Genomic DNA, 27817 nt, shown 5'->3' with positions numbered 1-27817 from the left:
ACAGATAATCCGATTCCGTCGTTGAGTTTAGGACTCACTCGAACCATCTAGAAATATCATAAAAAAAAGAAGAATGTTTTATTTCTTTTTTGGCAATAGGTTTCAAACAGGCTATGGGAAGATATGGGCCAACAAGTTTTAAGATAAATATAAAGGTGATGAACTCAAATGCGTGAGTTTATAAAAAAGAACATTCTGTGTAATTACGCATGTGGTCTCAACAAAAGGGTATTAGACACACAGAAAGAGATGTTGGAGGTAGACTTGGGAAGAACATAGGAAAAGTGATGCTGTAGAAAAAAGAACACACCAACGGGTGTATTCAAGGCTGATTGCGATATAGCTGCAATGATTGGTGATTTTCGTGGAAGCAAAATTCTGTATGGAAGTCATGGGCAGGTTGCCCCTGATGAGGGAGTTGAGACATGCTTACGTCACTAGGCAGGTTTTCTTCTCTTATTACCTGGATCTCTGTCCCAGCAGCTGTAGAAAAAAAAAAGTGAAAGTTTTTGGGGGCTCCCTCTCTTTTCCTTTCTAATATTTATTATACAGTATTTTTTTGTTTGTGTAGTTTCTACCTTTTTTTAACGATGCCCTGCTCACGAATGACCACAATACGTGTTTTGCTCCGTCAGGGACAGGAATCGAATTTTTATTGTCAGTGAAGGGACAACGACTTTGAGGAACTTCGTACAAAGAAGGGATCTTCTTTCGATTGAAGATTTATACGACGAGGAGAAAGAAAGAATCTTCGAATTTTGCACGTATAAAGTGAGTAAATTGTTTGTTATAATTAATTTTTACTACGGTTGTTAGTTTTTTCTCAATTGATAGATTGATTTTGATTATTTAATTAAGAATTAAAAATGTACTCATTGGAAATGTTTTTTCGTTTCCTATTGTTCGGTTAATCAAATGTGATATTTGTTGTTCGGAAATTTTAATTTTAGAAGATCAGATACAGTTGAACATGATCAATTCGAAGTTCAAAGTCACTGGAAAAAAAGATCGAATTACAAAAAATTGAAATTATCCAATTAATCTATCCTGGAATCGTAAAATGACTACAAATTGCAATTTAATCATCAACATTCACATACGATGATAATTATCAGTTTTTAAAATTTTATCATCAGTTACGAAATTTTTTTACAAATTTTAATAATTCATAATTATGATAATTGATCTTAGCTACAAAATTATTCCACTGTTCTGGAATCAACATCACTGCAGAATATCTTGACCACGCTTAAAGCTTGATTTATGGTAAATGATTTAACAGTTACTGATGATCATCAGTTGAAAATAGAAACTTCCCCATATTTTGCTTATCATTGTTATGTGCTATCGGGGAAATATACTGTACCCTCATTACGTAATATAATTTATACTTTCCGCGACTTTTCATACTTTTAATAACGACAAGATTCAGATTTTGAATTGTACGTTTTGATTCATAGGTTGAACAACATAATCGATTTCAAGTGGTGCATGTTTTGAATGTACGCTAGCAGAACAATGTTAAAATGAGCGTTAAATTACCAAAAAATGAGAAGGGAAATACAGAATATTCAAAATTTTATGTCTTTAAGGCTTTGTTGTGTTTTACAACTTGGTCGAGAAAAGCAAGGTTTGACTTCTTTCAAAATATTTCCATACTGAATTTGTTCATACAGAAATCATGATTTTTCCCCTCTAGCTTCAAATTATCCAAAACATTTGAAAAAAAATTCGAATTTAATAAGAAGTTCTGACATTAAATTTGATGCAAAACTTGGGTGAGTTCATAAAAGTTCGAATTAACCAAGTTCTACTGTATAATAGTTCCGTTCCATTTCAATGATTTAAATTTCAAAGATATTGACTTATGTTGATTTAGATCAGAGTTTGTAAATTGAATTTCAACAGCTCTGGATGGGCAAAGAACTAAAAACTAAAGTAATACATTAAAGTATACGAATAAAGTAATATGTAAAGTATTTTTAACGAAACGTATATTTTTTAACGTATATACAATTGTACCTAAAAAAGTTTTCATAGTTATCTAAACTTTTAGTTCGTTGCACAGAAAAATGTCACAACAATAATCTTTGTGAAGAACATGTAAATCAGTGTTTTGCTCAGTGGGCAATATCAGCCCCTGGTGGGCGATGGAATAGTCGAGGGGGTGATAGAAGCTATGGGTGCAACATAGGGTCCTATGGGTTCATTTGAGTTAGGGGGCGATGAGGGCAAAAACATTTCTGAACAAGGGGAAGATGGAACACTGAGTTTGGGAAACTATGATGTAGATACAAGAAGTAGTTTTTAGTATATAATGTCTAGCAGAAGTACTGAAAATATGCTAATTTCACACGTATTATTGGCGATATAAACTTTTTCTTGCCAACATATTATGAAACTACATGTATTTTCTCTTAATTTTACACCATATCCAAACCAAAACCACATGCGTTTTATCCAAAATAATTTTATTTTGTACTTTAGTACTTTTTAAAAGTACTTCTGAAGTTAGTCACACCTTACGAATCGGGTAAAGAAATATATATGCATCGTATATTTTTATCGTTTTTCAAACTACTGCTGTGAAAAACGTTGTAGACGGGAAATATCGATGAGTATGGGAAGTACTAAGCAGGGAAACGTTGTAAGTGGGAACGTGATAGGTGGTGTTTGAAATTTTTATAATTTGACGTCTTTCTTTACACAGTTTTGGTGTATTTCAACGATTTAAAAAAATACCGACAGGTTGGTTAAGATCAGAGTTTGTAAACTAAATCTGAGAGAAGTGAGTAAATTGTTTATTTTCATTAATTAAATATGGCTGTGAATTTTTTTTATTAACTGATAAATTAATTACGATTATTTAATTAAAAATTGCAAAACTCCGTCGGGAAATATTTTTCCCACTCTGAAGGTTAATTTAACGAAATTTGATATTCGTTGTTTGCAATTTTTTATTTCAAGATTGAATAGTTTCGGTCTATTTAAATCAACCGATATATAGCATTTCCATGATTAAAATTTGAAAAATATTGACATACATTGATTTAGATCAGAGTTTGTAAATTGAATCTGAGAATGAAAAATTTAATTCTTACTAAAAAGTGAGTATATTGCTTATTCTCATTAATCAACTATCGTTGTTATAGTTCTTAATTGATTGATTGATTGATTTTGGTTATTTAATTAAAAGTTGAATATAATTCTGCCTGAAAAAATAATTTTTTCTCGCTCCAAACGCTCGGTATCCGACGACGTTAAAAAACGTCATTTTGGAAGAAAATATAGACTTTCATTTTTTTATTTTTTATGAAAGTTAAATTTTTTGAAATTCCAAAACAGGTCTTCTTTTGTCTATATGATGCTTAGAATCAATGTTACATCCACTTCAGTGTTGCGTTTTTACATACAAGTAATAGGTGAATAAAAACTTTATGCGTGTTTTACTAAGAATCCTATTTTTACATTTTACTCGAGTTTGAAACATGATATCTAGAAATCTATTAATTATTTCATAACGAAATTTTAATATGATATATTTCGCTGTGCATTGTTGAGGTTACAAACCAAAATCTAAAGTCTATCACATATATTTGTTTAATTACAGTGTTTTATAGATGATATGTGGGATGAAATTTCAAAAAATGCTCACGCACATTAACAGATTTGAGTGTAAATTATACGAATACCATACAGTCCTTTAACTTTTGGTTCATAACTTGCACCATTAATAGCTGGATGTACTGTGAAAATAACAAAAAATTCCATTCATAGAAATTTTTGCAATCGTATTTCGAATACTACGTGAATTTTGCTTAAACTGACATAAAAATGACTTTTTTCACAGAAAATGACATAGGTAGTCCAAAATTTATTATTGTTTTCACCATTTCGAGACACTTTCTATCAAAAACTTTTTTTATAAAGTTCACTCCAGTATCATTTTATAGAAAAGTGTCTTCGAACATAGTCGGATACATTAATTGATTGATTGATTTATTTCGGTTATTTAATTAAAAGATGAATATTTCTGTCTTGAAAATATTTTTCTCTCTCTCCAAACGTTCGGGGTAAGGAAATGGGATATTTGTGTTTGGGATTTTTTTGGTCTCAATAACATGTATTTGAAAAAAAAAACATTTCGAATTAAAAAAAAAATATATTTAGCGATTAACTCAACTACCGATTACTATTCTCTTCGTACAACTAATTTACAACCACCTACTTAAAAAAATTGTCAAAATTCCAGGAAATATATGAAGAAAAAATGTATATTAAAGTACAGAAAATAACGTAGTAACTGACCCTGTATAGTTTTATTGTAAACATGGACTAAATTTTCCTTTCAATTTTTATCGTAAATGTTTTGGGAAATGTTTAAATACGGAAAAAAATATAATTTTTTAGCCCTGATTATGAATATTAAAATAACTCGAAATTTTTTGTAATTTGAAATTGAATTATTTAATTATTGCTGGGGTAATTTTTTCAAAACATCACAATTTAAATGAAATTATGAAAATACCCTAAAGTAGAAATGCACTTTCGAACTAGGAAGTCATTATGACAACAACCATATATAAATAGATCAACTTATTATTTTAAAACTTCGGTGATGCTTATTATTTTTATTTCAAAAAAGCAATCATGAACGTTTCCTGCGATTATTATTTAACTTTAACCTAATGACTTGATGTTTGTATTAAAAACTGAAGCAAATGAAGAAGAATTCTTATCAAAAATAGAAAATCAATTTTGCATTTTCTCTCTGATATAAAATTATTGGATTGATCTAAAGCATAGTCTCCCAAACTTTTTGTTCCATCGCCCCCTTCATCAGAAATTTTTTCCTCTCATCGCCCCCCAACTCAAGTAAACCCATAGGATCCTATGTTAAATCAGTAGGGTCTATCACCCCCTTGGACCATTCCATCGCCCATCAGGGGCGATATTGCCCACTTTGGGAAACACTGATTTAAAGCATAGTTTCCCCCAACCTTTTTTGTCCTATCGCCCCCCTTTTTCAGAAATTTTTTTCTTCCATCGCCCTCCAACGCAATCTAACCCATAGGATTTTATGTTATATTCGTAGCTTCTACCGCTCCCCTGGAACATTCCATCACCCACGATGGGAATCATTGATCTAAAGTTTAACCCATTTTCGACTGATTTTGCCTTGGCGCAAGACTTTGTTTAAAAAAAAGTAATTTTCGTATAAATTTTCGTATGAAACGAACTTTTTTGGAAATAGAAAGAAATAGTTTTTTCCCCCCATTACATGGTAATGAGGTTTCTCGAAATTCCAATAACAAATTATTTTTATTAAATTAAATTAATTAATTGAATTTTTTCGGATCTGGATTTTGGTTTTTTTTATCACGAAGACCAATTAGGTCAAATTGAGCCAAGTACTTTCCAATTGATTGGAAATTTACATTAACTACAAAGAAAAACTTGTTAATGTCCAATTAAAAAAAAATTGCCATTACTTGTTATGGCAATTTTGTGGTATTTTCCATTACTTGTTATGGCATTTTTATGGTATTTTCCATTACTTGTCATGGCATTTTTATGGTATTTGACATTAGAAGTTATTTAAATGTGTTTTAAATAACCAGTCATCCTATACTTAAAATATTGTGCTACTTGGTCACAAATTCATACTGTTCAAAAATGGGTTTAATAACTCAATGAATGATGTAGTTCATGCCAACAATAATTAGTCAAATACGGTGACACCTCTCGATAACGGACACCATGGGAGAAAAATATGAAAGAAGGCTTTAAGTTGCATCATCCTCGGACAAAAATAATTATGTGTCAGTCATCGGGATGAGTTAATGCATAGCAAAATAAATTGAGGCCCTGTTCTACAGACTTCGAATGTGTCGAGAGGTGTTCGCTATAACGGACCGTTATGGGGATTCCATTGTATACAAGTGGTAAACTGATACCAATTTTAAAATTCTTAATTTTCTGTAATAAGTACCAAGCTTAACCTAGATGAGAGGAAGCCGCAGAAATTTGATAAAATGAAGCTGCTGTTAATTGATTTAATGAAATGTAGCAGTTGTAAATTTATTTAAGAAAACATAGTCGTTGTGAATATACATTTAATAAAACGCAAATCGGGGTTTACAGTTACATCTTAAGAATTACTTATCAGTATTTACATACAAATGTAACTTGAAAAAAAAAAAAATCGAAAGTGAAGATCATTATCATCTTCGTTGATGAATGCTCAGAAGTTGGCGTTAGATTTTTTTAAGGTTTGCGATGGAGGCCGCACCGTCAATTCGCCTTGCTCTAGTGTCTTGTCCCATAATACGACACGTGTGCCTCCAGGCTGCATAACCCTCAAGGAAAAAAGTAATAAAAAATTAAATCAATGTGTGTTAAGTGATTAGCAGCAACTTGGTCAATCCCACTCACGTTTCAATTTTTTTTTATTTTTCGCGCTGATGAATTCTTCCAATTCCACAAAAACGCTATTTCTCGCGTAATAGAATGTGTGTGTGTGTGCGTGACTGGCAGACAGCAACATAAATTTAAGCTTGTTTTTTTGAACCATTTTACACAGAAAAAGGAAAAAAAGCGAATTATTTTTTCTATACCTCCTTAGAATAATTAATAACTTATCCTTGACAATGAAACAATTCCATTTCCTATCGAGAAGTAGTCGGAATGACGCTGTACAAGCAAGAGACCTTGGCTTTCCTCATCGATATCGGTTCTTTTTATAGCTGGAATCAAGCCGTAGTGTTTACTGTCTCGTTTAATTCATGCCTGCGGGCTCGATATGATTATCAGATGTATGATATCATGCATGATTATCAGCGATAGTAAATTGCTTTTTTTGGAAGTGCACATATAACTGACGAGACATTACAAGAGTTCGTCAGTTCTTGTAAATGAATTATTTATTTACCATTTCTTATAGAGGTTATTGACACTGATATTATAATACTGGGTCCATACATTTGTAAATAGTTTAAAAATTCATAAAAATTGAAGGAATTATTATATTTGAATGCGGTTTGCGAAAACCTTATTCTTACAAAGGGGCTTTTTTTTGTACAGAAAAAGTCTAAATTTTCTTCGATAGAAAGCGCATCACGAAAAAAAAGATTACAGGTGTCTGGACATGAATTTTTCTTCAATCTATTCTGTGCACAAAACGTTCGTAAAGCTTTCGCCGGCGATTCCTGGCTGAAGTAAAACAGTTTTATCGATAGCACTTTATCCACTAATGTCAACATCACAATGAAAACGTTATGTAAGCACCAGAAACGGGAAAGTTCAGAAACGAGCTGTTAATCGTACACCGTATGTTTTATGGGACTCTGATTTAAATATTTTTAGTGAATTGCTTTCGTGCAGCACCCTATATCGACAAAAATTTGAACTAATTTTTTTTCCCTCACCAAAGAAACCCCCCCCCCTTTTGTGAGAATAACTTTTTTGCGAACTGCATTCAAATATACCAATTCCTTCAATTTTTATGAATTTTTGAACTATTTGCTGTGGTGGTCGAGTGGTTATAGTGACGGACTCGCGATGCGAGGATCCGGGTTCGAACCCCACAGTGGTGGTCAGCTGAAGTTGGTTTTCTGTGGTTCCCAACTTCAAGGCGCAAATGCGAGCCGATCTCCCCATTAAAAAGTCTCGCCACAGAGAGCAACAGTCCTACAACGATAAATCATTCAAACATAACACTTCACTCATAGTTTGAAAAACTAGTGGCAGATGGCAGCACTACACATAACAAGCATTACAGAGAAACAACAAAACTTCACGTCAGGTTTCACTACACGTACACGCACATTCCCGCATGTACCGATTTGTTGGGGGGTTCCGGGGGGGGGGGGTGTGGTGTAGTATAGTAGTAGTAGTAGGTAGGGCTTCCAAAAAATGGCTCGGGGATCCATGATGTTCTTAAGTCAGCCACCTCGTTGGGCAATTTGCCTGTTGTGGCGTTGTATTTGTGTATTTGTTCGAATTTACGGGACACCATGTATATGACACGTGAAGTTCAAATAATTCATGTTTGGATTCAGTAGAAACTTATTCTATAAGATACACATATATCATTTAAGTATTTATTACGTACCGGAAAATTTATTTAAAAGGGAAAACTTATTTATATGTTATTCTATTAATCCTGCATTCTATACTAAAAACATGTATTTAGAGAAACTGATATATGAAATATTGCTTTATAGAGCATTTTCATAAATAAATAGTTTTGAGAATTTGTTGAAATTATAATGATTTTTTTATTCCTGTTGCACATGAGTTAAAGCCTGCTACTATGCTCGAATTTAAAACTAGAGAAAATATTATCGAGTTTTTGCTCATAAAGAGTAGGATTTTGCAACAAACAATTTTCATATTTATAAACATCGTGAGTTGCTTGGCTCGTTTTTTACCTGTCTGAACAAATATGGATTTTCTGGGACCTACTCAGTGTTCTTTGAAGAATTTTCATGAAGTATTGTTACGTGACATTTATGTACAAAACTTTCACAAAATAGATTCTAATATAAGCTATAGTATTTTGCAATCCCGTCACAGTCTTAAATTTTGCAAACATTTCTTAAGGGGAATTCAGCAAAATGAGAAGACATCTGCCCCGTTTACCCATGCGAGAAAAGGGCAATGATTGGATGTTGCTAGTATTCTGAAGTGATCACGTATAACTTTATTGTGTTTGAGACGAGTGCAGCTGTTCAAAGAAACTTTTATTATAGATTTCCATCACGCATTTCCAATTTCATCGGCGCTGTTACGTGGGGGGTGTAGCTCAGTGGTAGAGCGTTCGCTTTGCATGTGAAAGGCCCGGGGTTCGATCCCCCGCACCTCCAAGGCGTCCACTTTTGTTTGCCAATAAAATTGGTTTTTTTTCTCGTTTAGGACTCTCTTGAATTCTTTCCCAGTTTTGATTAGTTACTTCGATTAACCACAGGTTCCTACATGATCAAATTTACTCTGCCTTTCTCGTCTCGTTGAATGATGGAATAATATTTAGCAATTGGAGTCTTATGAATTACTTAAATACAACACCCTGACGGCGTAAAACCACCCGTTAATAAAATCTGCCGCTTTATAAAAATCAAATTCCAAAAAATGAAATCAAATCAACACCTCACACGATAAAATTTTCGTTTTATAAAAATCAACGCCACCACTTTAAAAACAATGAAATGAATTTCATATACAAAGAAACTGTTAAAACTTGCAAGGAAATTTATCTTTGTGAATTATTTGGTCTTATTTTTACATCTCGACTTACTTCGTTTGCAATTTTTTTTCTCAGACTGAAATTTGAAAAAAAGAAGAAGAAAAGCTACATGCACATGGAATTATGTAAAAAAAAGACAAACTTTGAAGTTTATTTACCATATTCCCTTTGTTCCATAAGCCGCGGCTTTCAAAATTTTATAAACGGACGTAATTTTGAAAGCTTATGGGCTTTTAGTGATGCAGCATCTACGCTAATTTTTATATTTGAAGATGCAAACTCCAATATTGCTTATTAGAATGCATGATATTTTTAATTGATAGAACTTTTCTTTGGAAGAATATATTTTTTGATTTTCAGTTTCCGAAATTCGCCGGCTAATAAAACTCAGCCGCTTCATAAAATGAAAATCGTCGTGACAAAAGTGATTTTAATAAGCTGCGAGTAGTGTATTGACACTTTAAGAGGCCCTGATAAAATATCTCGTCTCCTTAAAAGCCTCTTATTTCAGCATTGACAAGCCCGGATATTTTTTAAGGGGATTGGTGCACGATCTTGGATTCCCATGCTTTCCTATGGGAAAAATCTTCTTTCTTTAAGGAACATTTAAAAATTTTCTATTCACTTTAGGCACTCAATTTTTTTTCACGAGCATTTAGGATTTTAATTGCTGGCAATTTTTTGCTTGGATTTTAACTTCAACAACATGCAATTTTTTTAAAAATCCCCGAAATTTACCCATATTTTGTGGCATAAAATTTGTTTAAAATAACTTTAATAAAAAATCCTCGTGTTAAAGTATGTAACACCAGAGTGTTGAGGCACGCAAAGTTTCAAGACATTTGAATGAGTGGTGTTCGAGAAAAATGTTTCTTTAAATGTTCCTTTAATCTAAAGAAAACTTAGTTTTTTGAGAAAAGAGCATTTTATAGTGGAAAAAACATTAGCATATATAATGCCAGCCAGCAGTTTATATCAAAATATTATTAAAATATTTCTAGTACAGATCGAACAAAAAAATTGAACACAGATGCAGACAATTTCATAGTATTTGTAAATTGAAAAATTCGGAAATGTGTTGTTTTGGAAATCAGGGGAAAGCCTACTTCATAAAAAAGATTATGGCATCTTGAAGGGGGATTTAGAGTGATTTCTGTTATGGAGCATAAACGGTTAAAGAAAAATTTTCATGGGAAAAACTAAATTTAACGAAAAAAAGTGCTTGTAAATTTTTGCTAAAAATGAATCGCATTTGTTTTGTCACAAGATTAGCGTGAGAAGCTCGTCATTTTTTTCCCGAAGTTTTCGGGAACGAGAATCTCACGGTTCATGCCCAAAGAAAGCTATACCTAATCACACAATGTCGTTTTTTTTTTTCTGATATATTATGAGCAGGAAATGAGTTTTTACAGTAAAACGCATGTGAAAAGTCACCTTTGTCCACGGTCTGAGTACAGTGGAAAACATATCGTGCAGAATCTTTGTCTTTGAAATGACATTGAGATTTCACAGAGTACGAATTTGAATTAAATATCGTTATCCAGCTATTATGGTAATGTTGAACACTCTGACAAAACCTAAATGATCCTTACCATTTCTTCTTTCATCATCTTACTTACAACGCCTAAAAAGTCAGGAAATGGAAGAAAAAAAAAAGATCAAGGTCTAAAGGCGCAATTTTCTTCTACATAGGAAACTCCCATTCACAAGGAGTATTAAGGTTACAAAAAGACAAAAAAATTCATGGATTTTCCTTCATATGAATAAAAAACAAGGATGGTCATTATTACCAACGTGGTCATAAAATTCAGGTGTTCACGCTCGTATACGGTTTCATTTCTTTTTGAGAAAGTGTTTGTAAGTACTGGACATAGTATAAACCAGAGAGATTTCTCTTTCACCCCTCAGTTCAACTATTAAATTTCAACCCCTCCCCAATCAATTCTTTATTTTATTGGCCTGAATTTGCATATCGGTAAATCCATAAACCTATGGAGTGGCATACTTACACGCGCATACGTTATTGGTAAAATTTGGGTCATCCGAATGCCTTGTAATCAGCAATACAGAGACTCTATGAATTGTATCCACACGTGTGTAATATTTATCGAAATTCTGGAATGACATTCATATTCATGATTTACTGTTTGCATCAGCTGAAGAAGAAGAAGAAGAAGAAGAAGAGAGAGAGAGAGACAAATTCCGAAGATCATATCTAGTGTCATGATCTGAAAAAGGAATAGTGTAGACCGCAGTAGAAAATTTTCTATTTGACTCTGCTGCCCTGAGTTGTCTCAGCAATCGTCACAACATTTTACGACGCAGGTGTGCGTTTATCTCCGATAATGCAATGAAAAAGTATTCATATTTATAAGTTAGAACTATTATGGAGACTTCCCTGTTATTATGGGTATTTCCATGTGGGGGTGTAGCTCAGTGGTAGAGCGTTCGCTTTGCATGTGAAAGGCCCGGGGTTCGATCCCCCGCACCTCCATTCGCACTTATTTTTCATTATTTCACCGATCTCCAGATTTATGTTTGATAGTGGCTTATAAATCAGGGGAGAGTTATATACAAAATCAGTGTGGTATATAAGAAAAGTCAAAATTTTTCAACAATTCTGACAAAGTCTCTGCAAATGCAGTATAGAAGTGCAAACCATTGAAAGAGGAAAAAAGGAACTAATTCTCAAGCTCGATAAATTGCCCCTAGACGCGGAAATCACAAAATTTTTAACACGGGATTCTATAAAAAAGATTTCTAGTAAAACCTTTTTCTCAAAATGAAGACTAATCGACTGATCCCTGAAATTTGGGCAGAGAATGAATGGAAAGATTCTTATTTGAAAGTTAATAAAAAAAAACAATTGAATAAACATGCAAGAATCTTTCTCCAGAAAACCTTATTTGGGAAAATTTACGTATCCAGGTCAGTAAATCTATAATTTATTTTTTTCTTTTATTTCTCATTAAGTCCAATGACTGAATTTTTTTCCTGTATTAATTCCTATTTTTTTTATTGGTCTGAATCTGAATACCGGTAATTGTGTAAAGTTATGATCCAGGTTACTCAAGTTATCAGTCAATTTCGGTCACCAGAATGCCTTATAATCAAACATATACAACGATTCATAAAAGGCAAAGCAATGTATGGGGGGGGGGGGGGGGGTCAAAGTGCCAAAGTCTGATTGTTGTAATTGGATTAATCTTCATTTTGAGGGAAAAAAGGTTTTACTAGAATTACTGTAATAGAGTCCCATGTTAAAATTTATTTGATTTCACAATCTAGCAATTAGCTATTGAAGCTGAGACTTGGTTCATTTTCCCCTTCAACACTTTAGCACTTCTAGATTGCATTTCTGGACTTGAGTCAGAATTCTTGAAAAAGACACACTATACTGCCTTTAACCCCCCGCCCCATTTATAAAATATTTACTGAAACTCTTTTTTTAATGAAAAAATTGCATTTCTTCATAATATTGCTGTTTACATCAATTTGGGAAAGAGAAAAATAAAATTCTTTAGTTTATAAACCCTGTTGGTCATGTAATGGGAAAAAAGCATAGAATGTAAACCACGGTAAAAACTTTCTGATTTGATTCCAGCTTGAAGTTATTTCTGCAACCGGTAGGTCGATGTTACAATAGGGTTTTGCGATGCAGGTGCACGTTAATCTCCAATAATTCAATAAAAACGCCATGTGTTTATTAGCACAACGCCAGCAGCGGCAAGGGGGGGGGGGTAGAGCGTTCGCTTTGCATGTGAAAGGCCCGGGGTTCGATCCCCCCCACCTCCAATTGCGATTATTTTTGGGCATTCCTCTCATCTCCGGATTATTTTGTTAGAGGGCGATTAATGAAGGAGGGGGCGGGGTTCAATCTCCCACACCTTCAAACATTACTTTTTTTTTGTATAATTTGAATTTTTTTTTCTTAAAGATCAAGATCAGTAAAAAGAAACTCCTATCCTGTGTCATCTGAACTCATTTCGGAAAACTCACAAGTGTAGTATGTGTGATTAGACGTTTATTTTCGGGACGAGAAAAATTAGTGTGTCTCAGCCATGAAGGGTAAATTTACAGTTTTTATTGAGTAAATGCTCGAAATTGAACAAGGAAAAATGTTTCCATTGTTTGATTTTTTCATCCGATGGATATTTTTCTGAAGTAAATATATTTTATAGTTGAGGGAATTAGAGAAGCTGAAGCAGAACTTTTCTTCAAGGAAAATAAAGTTACACTTACTCTGAGTCATCACTACCACAGCTATTGCTGTTGAAACGATACGAATAATATAAATGTAAGACTACCATGTGCCAATGCTGCATAAATCTTCATTTTCTGCCCGGCATTTCCGGGCCATGTAAAAATTTTGACCGGGCATGCATTTTCTTCAACCACATTCCCGACACTGACATATGAAATATTGATTCGGTATATATTATTTGAGGTCGGGAATGAATTTTTTTCGGGATTTGTCCAGCACTTCATGTATCTCAAACACTATGTACGTCATGTTGTTATGTTGAGATTTTATCTAAACTTAGTATAGAAACTATCAGTCTGTCTGAAGACACATTGCATACAAATTTTGAAGTGGTGGAAAAGACTCTAACTCACATGGGATTTCATAGAATTCGCACAATTCTTTTTCAACCTCTTTTCTGATTGGCTTACCCATAAACATTTCCGGCAACAGAATACGTATGCAACTTGAATATTGATTAATAAAAATTGAAAATCGATTCTGAACTACGAAACTATTCACTGAATATATATTACACCGTGTCATGTCATTACATGAAAAATGTGTACGATAAATAACAAGCAACGAAAACTGCTATCAAACAAAAATAAGAATGATATTTTTCCTCTGAAGAAACTGAAAAGAACATTCGCGCGTATCGTTAATCATTTTTTTCTCTCAGGTGATCTAATTAGTGTTCGATTGCATAAAAGTGACGAATTTCACGTAATAGAATAACATTAATGATTGCCCCTGGTCATTGTGCAGAGAGTCATTAGGAAGACAGAGATTGATATTGCACATGAACACGTTATAATAAAATTTTTAAACAGCTAAATATTAATTATCACTATTGTTAACGTAGAAACGGAAGATTATGAATTACCATTACAATATTTTTACACAACTGACTTCGTTGAATTCACAACAGGAATTTACAAGTTTCACAATAAAGATAAATAATTCGTAAGTTTTCAAGTTGGTTTTCATATTTTACTGCTTCTTATTATTTCCTCTAAAAAGTAGGTTTGAAGCAGTTAGATTAATAAATTAGTTCTATATCGTGGATTTCTGAAAAACTTGAGTGTTCTAATTTTTTATCTAAGTTTAAAGAGAAATAATCTATGCCAAGGTTTGCTCCACAACTTCAAGGTGAAAGTAAAAAAGAAATCGTTACGGGTGGGATATTTCGATTCGTATTTAAGTGGTTCGTGTCGCACGGATAATATTATTGTGAAGAGACTGTTTCGTAACTTTGAACTTTATTGGAAGTGAGTCAGACATTATACAGTTACGTGTTCATTTCACAAGTTTCTTTTAATGCGATAATATCACGCAAAAGACGCAAACGAAAGTATTTTCAAGCACGCAAAACTAACGTAATTATATCAATGAACTGAAAAATGGATCTACGAATAAAAGAAATAGAAAAGTCTAAAAGATTTTTTTTTAATACATTTGTATATGATTTTAAGTCTTTATTGTGCATCAGGCCGGAGCCCACGATGCAAAAAATATTACAGAGAACGCTTAGTCATTTGAGCAACGCAGACAAAAACGAGCACATCGATGCGTGATCTACATGTAGACGGAAAGATACAAAGCAGCGAAAAAAAAGTCTATACAATAAATTATAAACTAACAAGAAAAATCAGAATGTGAATACATGACAAACCACTGATGAAAAAAAAATGAATGTTTCTTTTTCATGTGTAGGCCTGTTGCTCTCTGTGGCCTTTTCAATGGGGAGATCGGCTCGCATTTGCGCCTCGAAATTGGGAACCAGCGAAACGACTGCCGTTCGCAACGACGACGTGGGCAAAATCAATTCCCCCACGATAACCAAAGACAAAGTAATTGACATCTATTAGAAAAACGGTTTAGGCTCCTAAAAAATTACAACGAGCTTGTATTAAAATATACGAGTTTGTATTAAAATATACGAGTTTATAAAAGAAAGAGAAAAGGAGAGAGAATTTTCTAATATTTCTGTTATTGAGAGATAGAAGACTTTTTCCCAGCCCGCAATATCAAGGAAACAGATATTTTCTGGATATTATACCGAGGTGAACTCGCAAAGAAAAGTCCCTGCGGAGACCAAATGGCTTTTCTTTACGAGTTCACCTCGGCATAATATCCAGAAAAATATCTGTTCCCTTGATTTCTGTTATTGAAATAAACAAGAAAAGTTAAACAAATAACTACCGCCGTAAATCATAAGCACATATGAATTTTCAAAAAAAGTCATTCATATGTAAATTTCGTTACAAAGGATTAGATTTTTCAGAGAAGATTTCTTGGCAATTTGCCTGATGCACGGAAAAAATGAAAATAAAAAAAAATAAAACAACGAATACGTTAATTTGCCACGCATAATGACTTACGATAATAAAACAAAACAAAATACTTTCACTGTTTTAGAGAAAAGATAAAAAGAAGGGAAAAATAGATAAAAAAGTCTCAAGAATCAGGTTCACGTTTTCTAATTATGATAGAATATGGATGAGAATGAGGAAGATAAGAGATAATAACCATATGTTGTTGTTGTTGTTTCATAACTGTTAGATGGATCGTTTAGATTCAAGATTGAAAACGTTATGAACTACTTTTCTTATTTCGCACACGTGCATGTAAAGGAGAGGTTGTGGAAAAAAAGAAAGAAAACAAAAAAGAAGAGAAAGCCGGTAGGTCAGTCCCAAGAGTGAGGTCAAATGCAGAAACAGGATTGTTGATATTGGCATAATTTATCGATACTACGGATCGAGTTCAGTTACTTATGAGGTAGGCCGTGATTGTCCGTCAGCGGAAGTGTTAGCTGCATTTTCTGGATAGCCTTAGATGCCTATGTGTTATCGAAGTTTCATATTTGCAAGGTATAAATTACTATTTCCTAAAAATATCCCCTCATTATTTCCTCTTAAATATCCAACTTTAATTTTTTAAGCAATTCTACTGTTTAGATTCCTTATTTATGTACATGTGTATACATTAATAACATTAAATTAAATTATTTTCAAAAGACTACTAATTGATGTCGATCAATTTTTGAGGTTTGATTATAATTTTGGAAGCCATTATCATTTTGTAGTTTCGTTGTTATTGCGCGTGATTGGGCGAGTATGAAGTTGAAGTTGGTATTAAACAACATCCGTGAATAATTTTTCGTGTTAAGACTCTGGTACATGAAATTTTTTTTCACTTCATTAAAAGGTAATGAAGTATGATATATTGTATTCCTTGGTTAAACTCCTTTGGTCTGAATTAGTTTCTGGAACCAATTAGGCGTCCTAAAATGAGGGTTAACATACATGTGAAAGTTACATGCAAACATAACGCATACTGCATTTTCCTGCGGATTATCTGCGGATTATACCTTAAAAAAGATCTAAACTTTGCTGATTATATGCCGCTGACTATTACCTGCAGTTTTTTTTTTCCAAGAGTGATTAGAATAAACATAAATAGTTAGGGAAATAAATTTGTAAAAATATTTTTTTTTGAAAATGTACAGATGGCGTATAGATGCGAGTAGACTAACCCTTTACGTTCTTTAATACGGTATTTTATTATTTATGAATAACATTTGCAAATGCAGATTATACGATGTTACTTCATCTAATTATCGAATACGACAAAAATGACTGTAACTACGCCTGAATAATTGTTTCTGTAAAAGATTCATCTAACCCGGAATTAGTCCCGAATACTATTTGATTAATTAACTAAAACGCGAAACAAGTTGCTGATATAAATGTATCATTTTTCGATTCAGAAAAAATCTATGAATGAACTGGACAGATTCGAGTGTCCATGAAATAATCAGTGAAAATATCAGTGGGTAGAAAAATGTAATGGCTCTGGCAATTTGATATTTTTTATATGAGTAAAGACCAATCAGATGAAGCTCAATGAAGTATTCTTACGTTATGTTTTATGTCATTCAAGCGTGGAAGAAATTTTACTAGAGAAAACATCCTTCTTATCTTTGAAATTTTACATTAAAATTCTCCGGAGCAATATGCGCTGCAGTGGTTCTATTGTTTGGCTATTCGATGATGATACAAGAAACAACCTCTCATAGTACACACATGCATGAATATCGTACAATAGAAGTCAAAGTTTCCAAAATTATGGGGAATATTCCGCGAGTTCACATCACCGGATAGATCTCCGATTCCTTATCTATGAAATGTATCTTTGAAGAAAACAGTGAATCAATAGAAATGGGTCGTTATTTTTACTGTAAATTACTGTGGTCGAAATAGTGATGAGTAAATGGAGATTGAAGTTGCCATTGTGTTTTGTTTTCATTTATTTCAAATAATTTCAGTTACAAATAGCGGAAGGATTTTTTTTTCCTCTCGAATTTCTGTTATGATACTCTCTCAGATTTTGAAGTTCAAGGCATTATTCGACTTCAATGGATATTTCTTTTGTTTTCATTGAACTGTGTCGGAAAAACAGCTGTGTACGGTATAATGTACTGGGTAATTCCATGATTTTCCTTGCCGCATTTCCTGGTGAACCGTTGATCCTGGTGGAATACTTCCAATTAGAGAACGTATCCAAATATAACGTGTAGAAATCAGATGCGCTATTTGTGTTGCATGGGTTGTACAGTTATCAAAATATAAAAAAATAACTTTTTATGCAGACACTCTGTCCCCAAAACCCAATTAGAAGTTGCCCTGTATCTCTTGAGTCCAACGTCTATAAGCGCAATATTCGCTGACACATTTGAACTAAAAACTGTGAGAAAAGTTGGGAAACAACAGCATAAAATATAACGGACAAAGCCTTTTTTTCCCTCGTCTATGCTGTTCTTTCCAAACTTTTCCCCGATTTTTCAATTCGAATATCTCAGCAAAGATTGCACTTAGAAAAGTGAAATTTTTTTGTGGCCTCAGAAGAAACAGAGCAACAACTCTCTAATTTGGCTTTTTAGGACAGGGGTCCAGATAGAAAGGTATTTATTCTAATAACTACATAACCCCTGGCAACATGAATGACGCATCTGAGTTTCAAACATTATTTGGGTATTTTCTCTAATTAGAAGTGTGCCTCTAGGATTCTTGCGAGGGGGAATTATGTAATCACCCTTCATATAATAAATATTCAGCAAAAACTTGAAATGCTTTTTCTGTTCTTGCTTTGCCCGAGTGAAATTTATAGCACTTTTCGATTCAATTCACTTCAAATATCACTTCTGTATGATAACACTAGTATTCGATGAAAAATATTTTAGGATTCTACCCGCACAAAATGCCGGAAGAACACTCGAGTAGTGGTCATGCTGGCGGCGACAAAAAAGAGAATTACCTACCTTATGAACTCGGGTATCTAACAGAGCCCATGAAGGTGATCGCCGAAACAGAATTGGGCGAAACTGACGAAAAAAGGAAAGCTGCTTTGAAAAAATTCAAAGATCTCATCGCAAGTAAGTTACACTCAAAGTTACTGTTACAGTGTATGATAATTCCGTTTCTTAGAGCACGTTCCGCAGAGAGCACGCAGACCTTCAACAGGGTACTTAACGTAACATGAAAATTCAAGCATTTAACATATTCACTGCAAAATACGGAATAAGGATGGCATTACCAACACGCAAACAAGCATAACTCCGACCAAAGCCGAAACAAGGATTTTTGTGAAAAGAAACATCGCCCCACCATTGTAAAATGCAATGACTTTACAATAGTGCTTTGATTCCCTCCTAAAATTTGCCACCCACTAAATTTTTTCGACAGGGGAAGTCAGGGCCGCAAATAGGGGGGGGGGCAGGCGGGTCTCTTGCCCTGGGCGCTGGACCCGAGGGGGCGCAAATTCCATTCTGAAACCTCTCCTTCAACATTACAAGGGGGCATCAAAATGCGCGCTTGCCCCGGGTGACTAAGTATCTAGTTGCGGCCCTGGGGGCAGTTGCCCTTTTTGCCTTCCTCTTATCCCGGCCCTGACTCCGGCAGCATAAATGTGTTATGGCCATACAATCATACACAAAACCTTCTTGCGTATACCTATTTATTAGAAATTCCGTAGAGGAATGTGTACGACGTGAGTGTACGGGGTTAAATAGTTGTTGTAGTAATGTATAATTACACAAGACACATTTGGAAATATTGATGTCAATGTTTCTTGAAGTGGTTTATATATTATTTTTAACCGTAGAAACTGAAGGAGATAAATAAAATTTTTATGTAGTTTTTACCGTTGTTACGTAAAGAAAAACGAGCAGAATGTAGATCACAGAAAACTCTGTGACTTGATCCTTCTTTTCTAGGACAGTTGCAAGAGCTAGTGCACAGTAGTAGACTTTTACGACGTCAGGTGCGTCATTAAATCTCTTGAACATTATGTATATGTGCTTGTATTAGCTTTAACTACTGTAGCTATCACCATGTGGGGGTGTAGCTCAGTGGTAGAGCGTTCGCTTTGCATGTGAAAGGCCCGGGGTTCGATCCCCCGCACCTCCAATGCATGTTCTTTTTATTTGAGAATAAAATTATTATTCTTAGATCTCTTGAATGTGTTTCTTACCTGTTTCACATGAACTGAGTTCGGCAACTGAAAAGTGCAATATTCGTGATTAGATTACTATTTTTTTTTTTGACGAGATTTCACAGTAGAAACTGAAGCCGTGATTAGTGTTTAACGTAGTTCTGCGTTAAACACTAGTACGTAAAACCGAAGAATAGTAAAAAACACTTTCATATCCTATTAGTAGATATTTTTATAAGTATGAACGCGCGGTACCTAAAATGTTCTCAATAGGTACCGAATTTTTCTTAGAAATTTCTGACGAAAATTGCATTTTTGACTAGGTGAGAAGAACTTATATACGAGTACAGAAGATATTTTTTTATTACGTTTCCTGAGAACTCGAAAATATGACGTGAATAAAGCGTTCAAGACCTTGCAGAATTATTACAAAATGAGACAGAAATACACTCATATATACGACAACGAATCCAACGAGAAAGTTCACGACGTCTTCAGAAAGAACTTCCTGGGTTTTCTTCCATACAGGGATAAGGATGGATCTGTTCTATGCGTCGCAAAGATGGGTGAGTGAGTTTTCTCATTCATTTTCTTCTTCATCAATGACAAATTTTACTTTGTGAACGTTCTAACGAATCAACAACATAGAAGTAGTCAAATATAGTCATGAAAATAATTTTAATGGTTAATAATAAATTTTATAGTTTTTTTTGTTTTGCTCTTGACAATATATTTTTGGTTAATACTTCTAAGAAACTCCTTGACTGAATTGATCAAAACTATTTTATTCTTTCATAGTGAAGAAAATTTAGGTTGATTGCTGATTAAAATTACTGAAATCAGAAAAACCTTGAAAATGAAAATTTAGACATGAAAACTGAATCGATGTCGATTCTTTGGGATACTGACTTTTTCATGCAATGTCCCCCAAAAAGTTGTAAATTTATCATAACTGATTTACTTACAAGTTTCATTAGAATAAAGAAATTTAAATATTTCGATGGTGATTAGTAAATTGAGTGGTTCAACGACCAGTACCATGAGAAAAATTATAGACAACATATTTTGACATACTTTTATCTTGAAATACATTCATAAATACGTGATTTATAAAATTTTTCATTTTTAAGAATTTGAATTACAAATAAGATTGAGTCAATGAAATCTCACATTCTTTTGCCTATTTTATGAACCAAAACAGTATCCCTTATTTGGAATGAAATTTTATTCAATTGCATTGATGTCATGGTATTTTATAATGCGCGCAAAATGCTAATAATTCATTTTCCCCCTTAATGTTTGAAAATTTGCTAAAGAATAAACATCAAAGGTATGCGAAACAATCAATTGACAAAGCATAACATATAAAACGGAAATTTTTCTAAAAGTTCTGAAATAAATCAACGGCTGAATAATATTTTTGATGAACATTTCTACTAGTACATAATTTTTTAGGCATTTTGACCATGTTAATAGCTATGAGACATCTCCCCCCTTAAGCGTGTGTTTTTCCTTTGGAAAATATAGGATAGAAATTCTAGGAAATGTGGTAATCACATACTTAGATCCCAGACTCCATAGTCGTATAGTTTGGTACTGATGAGCACGGTAAACGTAATTCCTGTGCAGAGGCAGTTTGAGACCAGCGGAATAAAACTAAAAATGTTTTGATTGGGACCGAAAGTCTGAAAATTTCTGACTAGATTATACGAGCAATACCCCTATCCTTCAAGGTACTAATCCATCAATATTGCCCTATGATAGCCAGAATTATAATATATCAAAGAAAAATATGGATCTGCATCTGTAGTAGCCACAAATAGAGTTCAAGGACATGATATCGATAAGACTTTGAATTTTTGCTTAGCATCAAGACTGGCAAAATAATTCTTATGAATACTTTCAAACGTGCTTGATTTTGTGCCTAGTGGATCACTATTACCGCTATAATATAATTTAATATTCATATAGGATTATACTTGGCTATATCTATCAAAGAAAACAGCATGAGTTAATTGTAATGATATTCACAGATTCGCTACAAATGAATTCATTCAATTTTCGGAAGGCAATGCATTTCCTCGATGCGGGTGATTTGTATCATGAAATTAATCTTTTCTAATTTTTATTGGTGATCTTAAGAGGGTCACACGTTTTAGGAAATGGAATTAAACTAGTACACCTGAACATAAATGGCCGTCTGTTACTGGATTATGCGTCTGAAAGAGATTTAACGGCTAATTTGAATGACATTTTCACCATGTAAACTTCTAAAAAACCGGTTGAACATCAGAAAGACCTGTGTAATTTTTCTTTTTAGACATCACATTTCAAAATTTATTTTGAAAATATTTATTTGTCTACCGATTTGACCTGTTGACATTTTTTCTTGCATACAGGTCCAGGTCATCAATCTCATTTTACATTACCTCTGATGCAGTACTAGGGGCTGTCATTTCTTTTAAAAATTCGCATACATTTCCTACTTTTCATCATGTCGTGCATGATCCTATATCTTCTCCTATCATTTATGTTTCGCTCATGGGGGTTTCCGATATATGTCAGCCATTTGAGACAGATTGGTAGGTGTATCCAAGCCTTAATCATGCATTTGATATCTCGATCATGTTGCTTGACCCTGTCTGACCTATTTTGATTCTTTTTCTTTCTGAAAAAAAAAATGCAAACGGAATACAGGAAATGCATTTTTATGTTCGAGAAGGTGATGAGAGCAAAAATTGATGTATTTGTTTATTCCCAGCTGTGAAATCCAGTAGTGCTCGATCACTTTTATGCAGTTGCAGTCTGCTCACTTACACTTCTTAAAATTTGTTTCAATAATTTTTTTATAGAGTATTTATGTATTATATGATAGTATTATTTGGACGATATTGCGTTTTTTTACTCAAATATTTTATGTCCTCAGAAGGAAAAAACCAGTTTTTTCTTCCAAATCGTCGAAATACTTGAGTTCAATTATATAAAGAACAGTGTGACATAGCATTGAAGACAGAGTAAATATAGTAAATAGATACACAGGAGAGACAGAGCAACAACCTCATAATTGGGTTTTTGGGCACACGGGGCCTGTATATAAAGTTGATTCCTTTATTTTAATAACTATATAACCGCTTTCAAGATGAATGACATGTTTGAGTAGGCCTACTACAAGTTATTTGGATACTTTTTCTAACTGGAAGTATGCATCTAGGATCAACGGTATGGATAACACCATACACTCTGCGACTTATGCACCCTGTATAGAATTGAATGAATATAAAGTAAATATAATTTAATTGAATGAATATAAAGTAAATATAATTTAATTGAATGAATATAAAGTAAATATAATTTATTGAATAAATATAAAGTAATAGAGTATTTATACATATACAAATACAAGGCCACAACAGGAAAAATGCCAAAGGAGGTGACCTAGAAAAAGATGCCCATAACAAATATGGTTGTCATATACAGGGCGATTTAAAAAACGTGAGAAAAACCTTAACAGTTATATTAAATATATTTTAATATAAGGATGGTGGGGAAAGAATTTTTTCCTAAGCTAAATGTTTTCACTAAAATGTTTTTTTTTTTCGAAACTGTTCTATTGTCAGATAAAGAACATTTTCTCAAACTCTACATTTTCAAATCTTTTGAAACTACTTGGCACTGTGGTGTTACGTACTTTAACGAAAGGATTTCTTACTAAAATAAAAAGTCAACAATTGAAACCGTAAACGATCTCGTTTAAGTGTATAAAATTGTACGTATAAAAAAAATTAAGTGTCAAAAGTTAATGCACAAGTTTTTAATGTTCTTAAACGGCACGTAATTTTCCTCGCAGGTAAGCATGGAAGTCAACCTTCCATGCCCCCACCCCCATAATTAATATCGAATAACACTCGATTCCATTGCAGGATTTAAAATTTCAATTGCATAAAGATAATTAAGACATTTTAATTTATGATTTAAAAATTCCGAAACGTCATTTTTTCCAAAATCTTTAACGATTGTTTCTCGATTTTTTTTTTCCTTCAGGTAAATGGGATCCAGAGGAAGTAAATCGAGACATTTTTCTATGGACTATAACTCATTGTATGTTGTTTTCCCTGGAAGACACAGCGACCCAGGTCACAGGATACGTCGTTATAATCGACCTACGAGGAATAGGAATGAAGCATTTTCAACAACTCACAATGGAAAACATACATTTGGCATACAATTCCGTACAGGTACACACCGAAAAATTTCTCAACGTTATTATTATTTGCTTATCACATCATGCCTTCTGATCAGTTTTTTATAATAAAGAAATAACTAAATGAGTTTCTTTCTCATTTTTGAATATCTTGTTAAAAATCACCAAATATAATTTACTACACGTGATAAAAGATGATTATGACATGTTAATAATTAAGTTAATTTTATAATGCTTCGAAATTCTTCATTAGAATGGTTTTCTAAAATTTGCTCAGAATGAGCTTAAAAATGAGCTTGTTAATTTGAATATCATTGTTTAAGAAAACCAAATTTCAGTCCATCTAGTATAGGGTATCCTGTAAGTCCTAAATCAGCCTTTATATCATCAACCGTTCGTCATAGAGTTATTGTTCCAGTTTAAAAAAATTCTCAAAATGTGTTCAAGAATCACTCTGTACCAGTTTTGAGAGTAAAAATATGGTGCGCCATAAATTAAAAAAATTTAAACTTTTATACGGTTCCCCGCGTCCTCTAAGTTCTAGCTTGAAAGTTGTTGTCGCGTTTTAGTTGTTGTCCTGAGGCCAACAAAAAAATGTCATGTTTCCATCTGCAACATTAGTTGGATATTTGAACTCAAAAATTGAAGAAAAGTTCGGAAAAATAGTATAGACGGGGCAAAGAAGAGTTGTTTTTGTCCGTTAGTTTACGCTGTTCTGTCCCAACTTTTCTCTGTTTTCGAGTTCAAATATATCAGCGAATATTGCATTTAAAGGGGGTGGTACACGTAAATTTTTCAATACACACATTTTCAAATTTCTCAATTTTCAAATACCATGAAATTTTTTATGTCTAAATGTGATCAAGTTTTTTCTACCTGAACTAGAAATATTTTTGAAACATTTTAATATGAACTGCTGGTAGGTACTGTATTCTATATGCTAATGTTTCCTTTTAAAAAATGACTTTTTCTCAAAACAGTTTTTTTTGGTTGGATAAAGAACATTTGTTCGAATATCTTAAAACTTAAGTGTATCGCTCAACACTATGAGTTGTTACATACTTCAAAACAAGGATTTTTTTAATTAAAATTATTTTTAAAAAAAGCTATGACACAAAATATGGGTATATTTTGGTGGTTTTTGAAAAGGGATTGCGTGTTCTTGAAGTTAAATTTCAAGGAAAAAAATAACCAACAATTAAAATCCTCAAAGATCAAGTTAAATTGTTTAAAAATATCAATAGTGTTAGAGAAAAAAAAGAGAGCCTAAATTGAATAGAAAAATGTTTAAACGTTCCTTAAAGGATGGAGATTTTTCCCCACAGGAAACCATGGGAAACCAAGATCGCGCCCCCAACCTCCTAAAAAACATGCACTTTTTTTGTTCGGGAGAGACAGGGCCAAAACTTTCTAATTGGAAGAAAGAGGACAGTGTGGCCATACAGAAATTTAGATTTTTATTTTATTTTATGAGACACTGTATTTCCACTCTCAAAACGTACAGAGTGATTCCTGCATATACCTTGAGCATTTTTCAAATTAAAAATCATACCTCAACGACGAACAGTTAATGGAATGAAGGCCACATTAAGAGTTACAGGGCACCTTGTATAGCAAATTTGTTCCTAGCGTATGGGAAATTATTTGAATTATATCAATTTTTTTACTTTTCAGTATTGTTTGCCAGCACGCATTAAAGCAATACACGTCGTTGGAATCTCCAAATTTTTCAGCACTATTTGGAACATAATTTACCCCTTTGTGCTCAGCAGTAAACTGAAGAAAAGGGTGAGGTGATACATTAATATTAAGTTATTGACAAAACATATCCGTTTTCATGATTGAAGTTTTAGAATTTACTTTAAATTTATTATTTTTGTTGCGTTTGTATTTATAAATTTGTCTGATTTTAATATACGAAAGTAAATTTGTTTTCGAAAGATTTTCCAAATAAAATTTGGGTGGTTTCAGATCGATAGCAACGAACAATTGCGTTAATCTCTATATTAGGATCTCAATAAATTTCATCATGTTCAGTACCGTACTCTTATCGCAAGAAACCAGGTCTAAACCCCGTTGGCTGGTGCTCTTCTAAAGATGGTTTTCCCACTTCAAGGAGCGAATGCGAGCCGATCTCCCATTTTAAAAATTCGCCCCCCAAGGAGGACAGACAGACTATCAAGACGATACTTAAATGAAATAAAAAATTAAGGCATTTGCCATTTTCACTTCCAAATATGGGAGGCAGATAGCAGCATCAGTATAACATGCAACAAGCATAACTCTAACACAATAAATTCTTTAGGGCAGGGCTAATTTACCGCACACCAAATCCAGTCATATATCGCCATATGGCAATTTCCGACTAGTGGTGTTAGGTGGGAAATAAAGGCACCATCTATCGGTTGTTAGTAGGTGAAGAACTTTTTCTGATGTTCTTTTGGCTGGATTCGAACTCATGGAACTTGGCGGAAGCCGTCATAGTGGATGACGAGCATCTTACCACTTAGGGCAAGGCTGGACAAATCATAAAAAAATCTAGGCGCCAAAAAAATTACTTCTCGAAGAAAAGGTTTCATCCAAATAATTCTTCTTTTGATTTTTTCTAAGAGGGCCACTTTTACATAGTGCCCCTCTTTCATGTTAGCAGATGTGCTGCTCTCAGATTGCAATTAAGTAACTATACGAAGAACATTTTAGGGCCCAAATATCAATTCTTTAGTCGCCATGGTGACCTGGCACCTGACATTTGTCCACCACTTCGTTTGGGCTACGTATATACACTCAAATCCTTCCCCGTATATACCAATTCTTTAGAAACGAGGGTTTACGAGATGTATATGGAATTACATAGTAATTCATTTTAGATTAAATGCAATATTAGTCATTATCTTAGCATACATTTGATACGTACAGTTTTTAAACTAAGCCTGTTCATGACGTAGCATAAATATATGATTTAAAAATAATTAATAAAATTATTTAAAAATGAATAATATAAAGTTATTTAAAAATTATTAATAGAATGCTTAAAAAGAATGATTAGTAAAATGAAGCATTCAAATTTTCTTTTAGATCCACATACACGGAGAGAACCTGAAATCCCTTCACAAGCATATCTCGCCTTGTATATTACCCAGCGAATACGGAGGAGAGCTTGGACCTTTCGATATCAGTGAATGGCATTCTAAAATCTTGACCAAGAACGATTGGTGCTTATCTTTGAGGCATTATGGTTACAAGTGACTCCGCATGTCATAATGATTCTCATTATTTATTGCATGTCATTCGCCAAAGCAACTTCTCACGTATAAAAATATATACATATTATAGAACTCTGACTATTACATAATACGATATCCATTCATGTTTCCAGCACATATCTTTTTATTATTTTCGTTTGTTTGCGTGAATTTTTTATTTTCATGGAGAATAATTGTACATAATGTAAGGGTGATTAGAATACATTTAACAATACCTATGTAAGGTAAAAAAAAATTGATGTTTTAAGATATGTAATATTTGTGCTTCCTTTTGGTATTCTGAGTTTCTGATTGAACAATACATACTATAATTTTTTCATGCTTTTTAATATTCATATACAGCCACTTAATGACCCATGACGTTCAAGTGA

General features: G+C 33.3%; 1 protein-coding gene and 3 non-coding genes across 5 annotated transcripts; all 4 read left to right on the top strand.

Moving 5' to 3' along the window:
• The first annotated feature begins 260 nt into the window (after positions 1–260).
• On the top strand, positions 261–27699 carry LOC149083067 (retinaldehyde-binding protein 1-like). Of its 2 annotated transcripts, none has more exons than XM_089236197.1 (6): positions 261–771; positions 18733–18924; positions 20306–20548; positions 24024–24217; positions 25858–25971; positions 27259–27699. In XM_089236197.1, exons 2-6 carry the CDS (start codon positions 18750–18752, stop codon positions 27427–27429), a joined length of 897 nt encoding a protein of 298 aa, XP_089092323.1. In that variant the 5' UTR covers positions 261–771; positions 18733–18749; the 3' UTR covers positions 27430–27699. The 2 variants fall into 2 exon arrangements, with proteins under 2 accessions (XP_089092323.1, XP_089092324.1); XM_089236198.1 differs by lacking the exon at positions 261–771 and adding an exon at positions 16274–16360 and having other exon boundaries at positions 27259–27678.
• On the top strand, positions 8796–8867 carry TRNAA-UGC (transfer RNA alanine (anticodon UGC)). Its single transcript has one exon. It is a non-coding gene; the product is annotated as a tRNA-Ala (tRNA).
• Positions 11667–11738, top strand: TRNAA-UGC (transfer RNA alanine (anticodon UGC)). The gene has a single exon. It is a non-coding gene; the product is annotated as a tRNA-Ala (tRNA).
• Positions 19886–19957, top strand: TRNAA-UGC (transfer RNA alanine (anticodon UGC)). The gene has a single exon. It is a non-coding gene; the product is annotated as a tRNA-Ala (tRNA).
• Positions 27700–27817: the final 118 nt, after the last annotated feature.

Source organism: Pholcus phalangioides, unplaced genomic scaffold (genome assembly GCF_987345545.1).
Source record: "Pholcus phalangioides strain wild (caught in Gottingen) unplaced genomic scaffold, Ppha-v1.0 ptg000009l_1, whole genome shotgun sequence".
Classification (NCBI taxonomy): Eukaryota; Metazoa; Arthropoda; class Arachnida; order Araneae; family Pholcidae; genus Pholcus; species Pholcus phalangioides.
This window is presented reverse-complemented; position numbering and strand designations above follow the sequence as displayed.

Bases quoted from the DNA above. Each gene is read 5' to 3' on its own strand.
- LOC149083067 (XM_089236197.1), top strand. From the start codon at position 18,750: ATGCCGGAAGAACACTCGAGTAGTGGTCATGCTGGCGGCGACAAAAAA. The intron at 24,218-25,857 runs GTACACACCGAA...TTTACTTTTCAG, and splicing joins TGGCATACAATTCCGTACAG to TATTGTTTGCCAGCACGCAT. The intron at 25,972-27,258 runs GTGAGGTGATAC...ATTTTCTTTTAG, and splicing joins GCAGTAAACTGAAGAAAAGG to ATCCACATACACGGAGAGAA.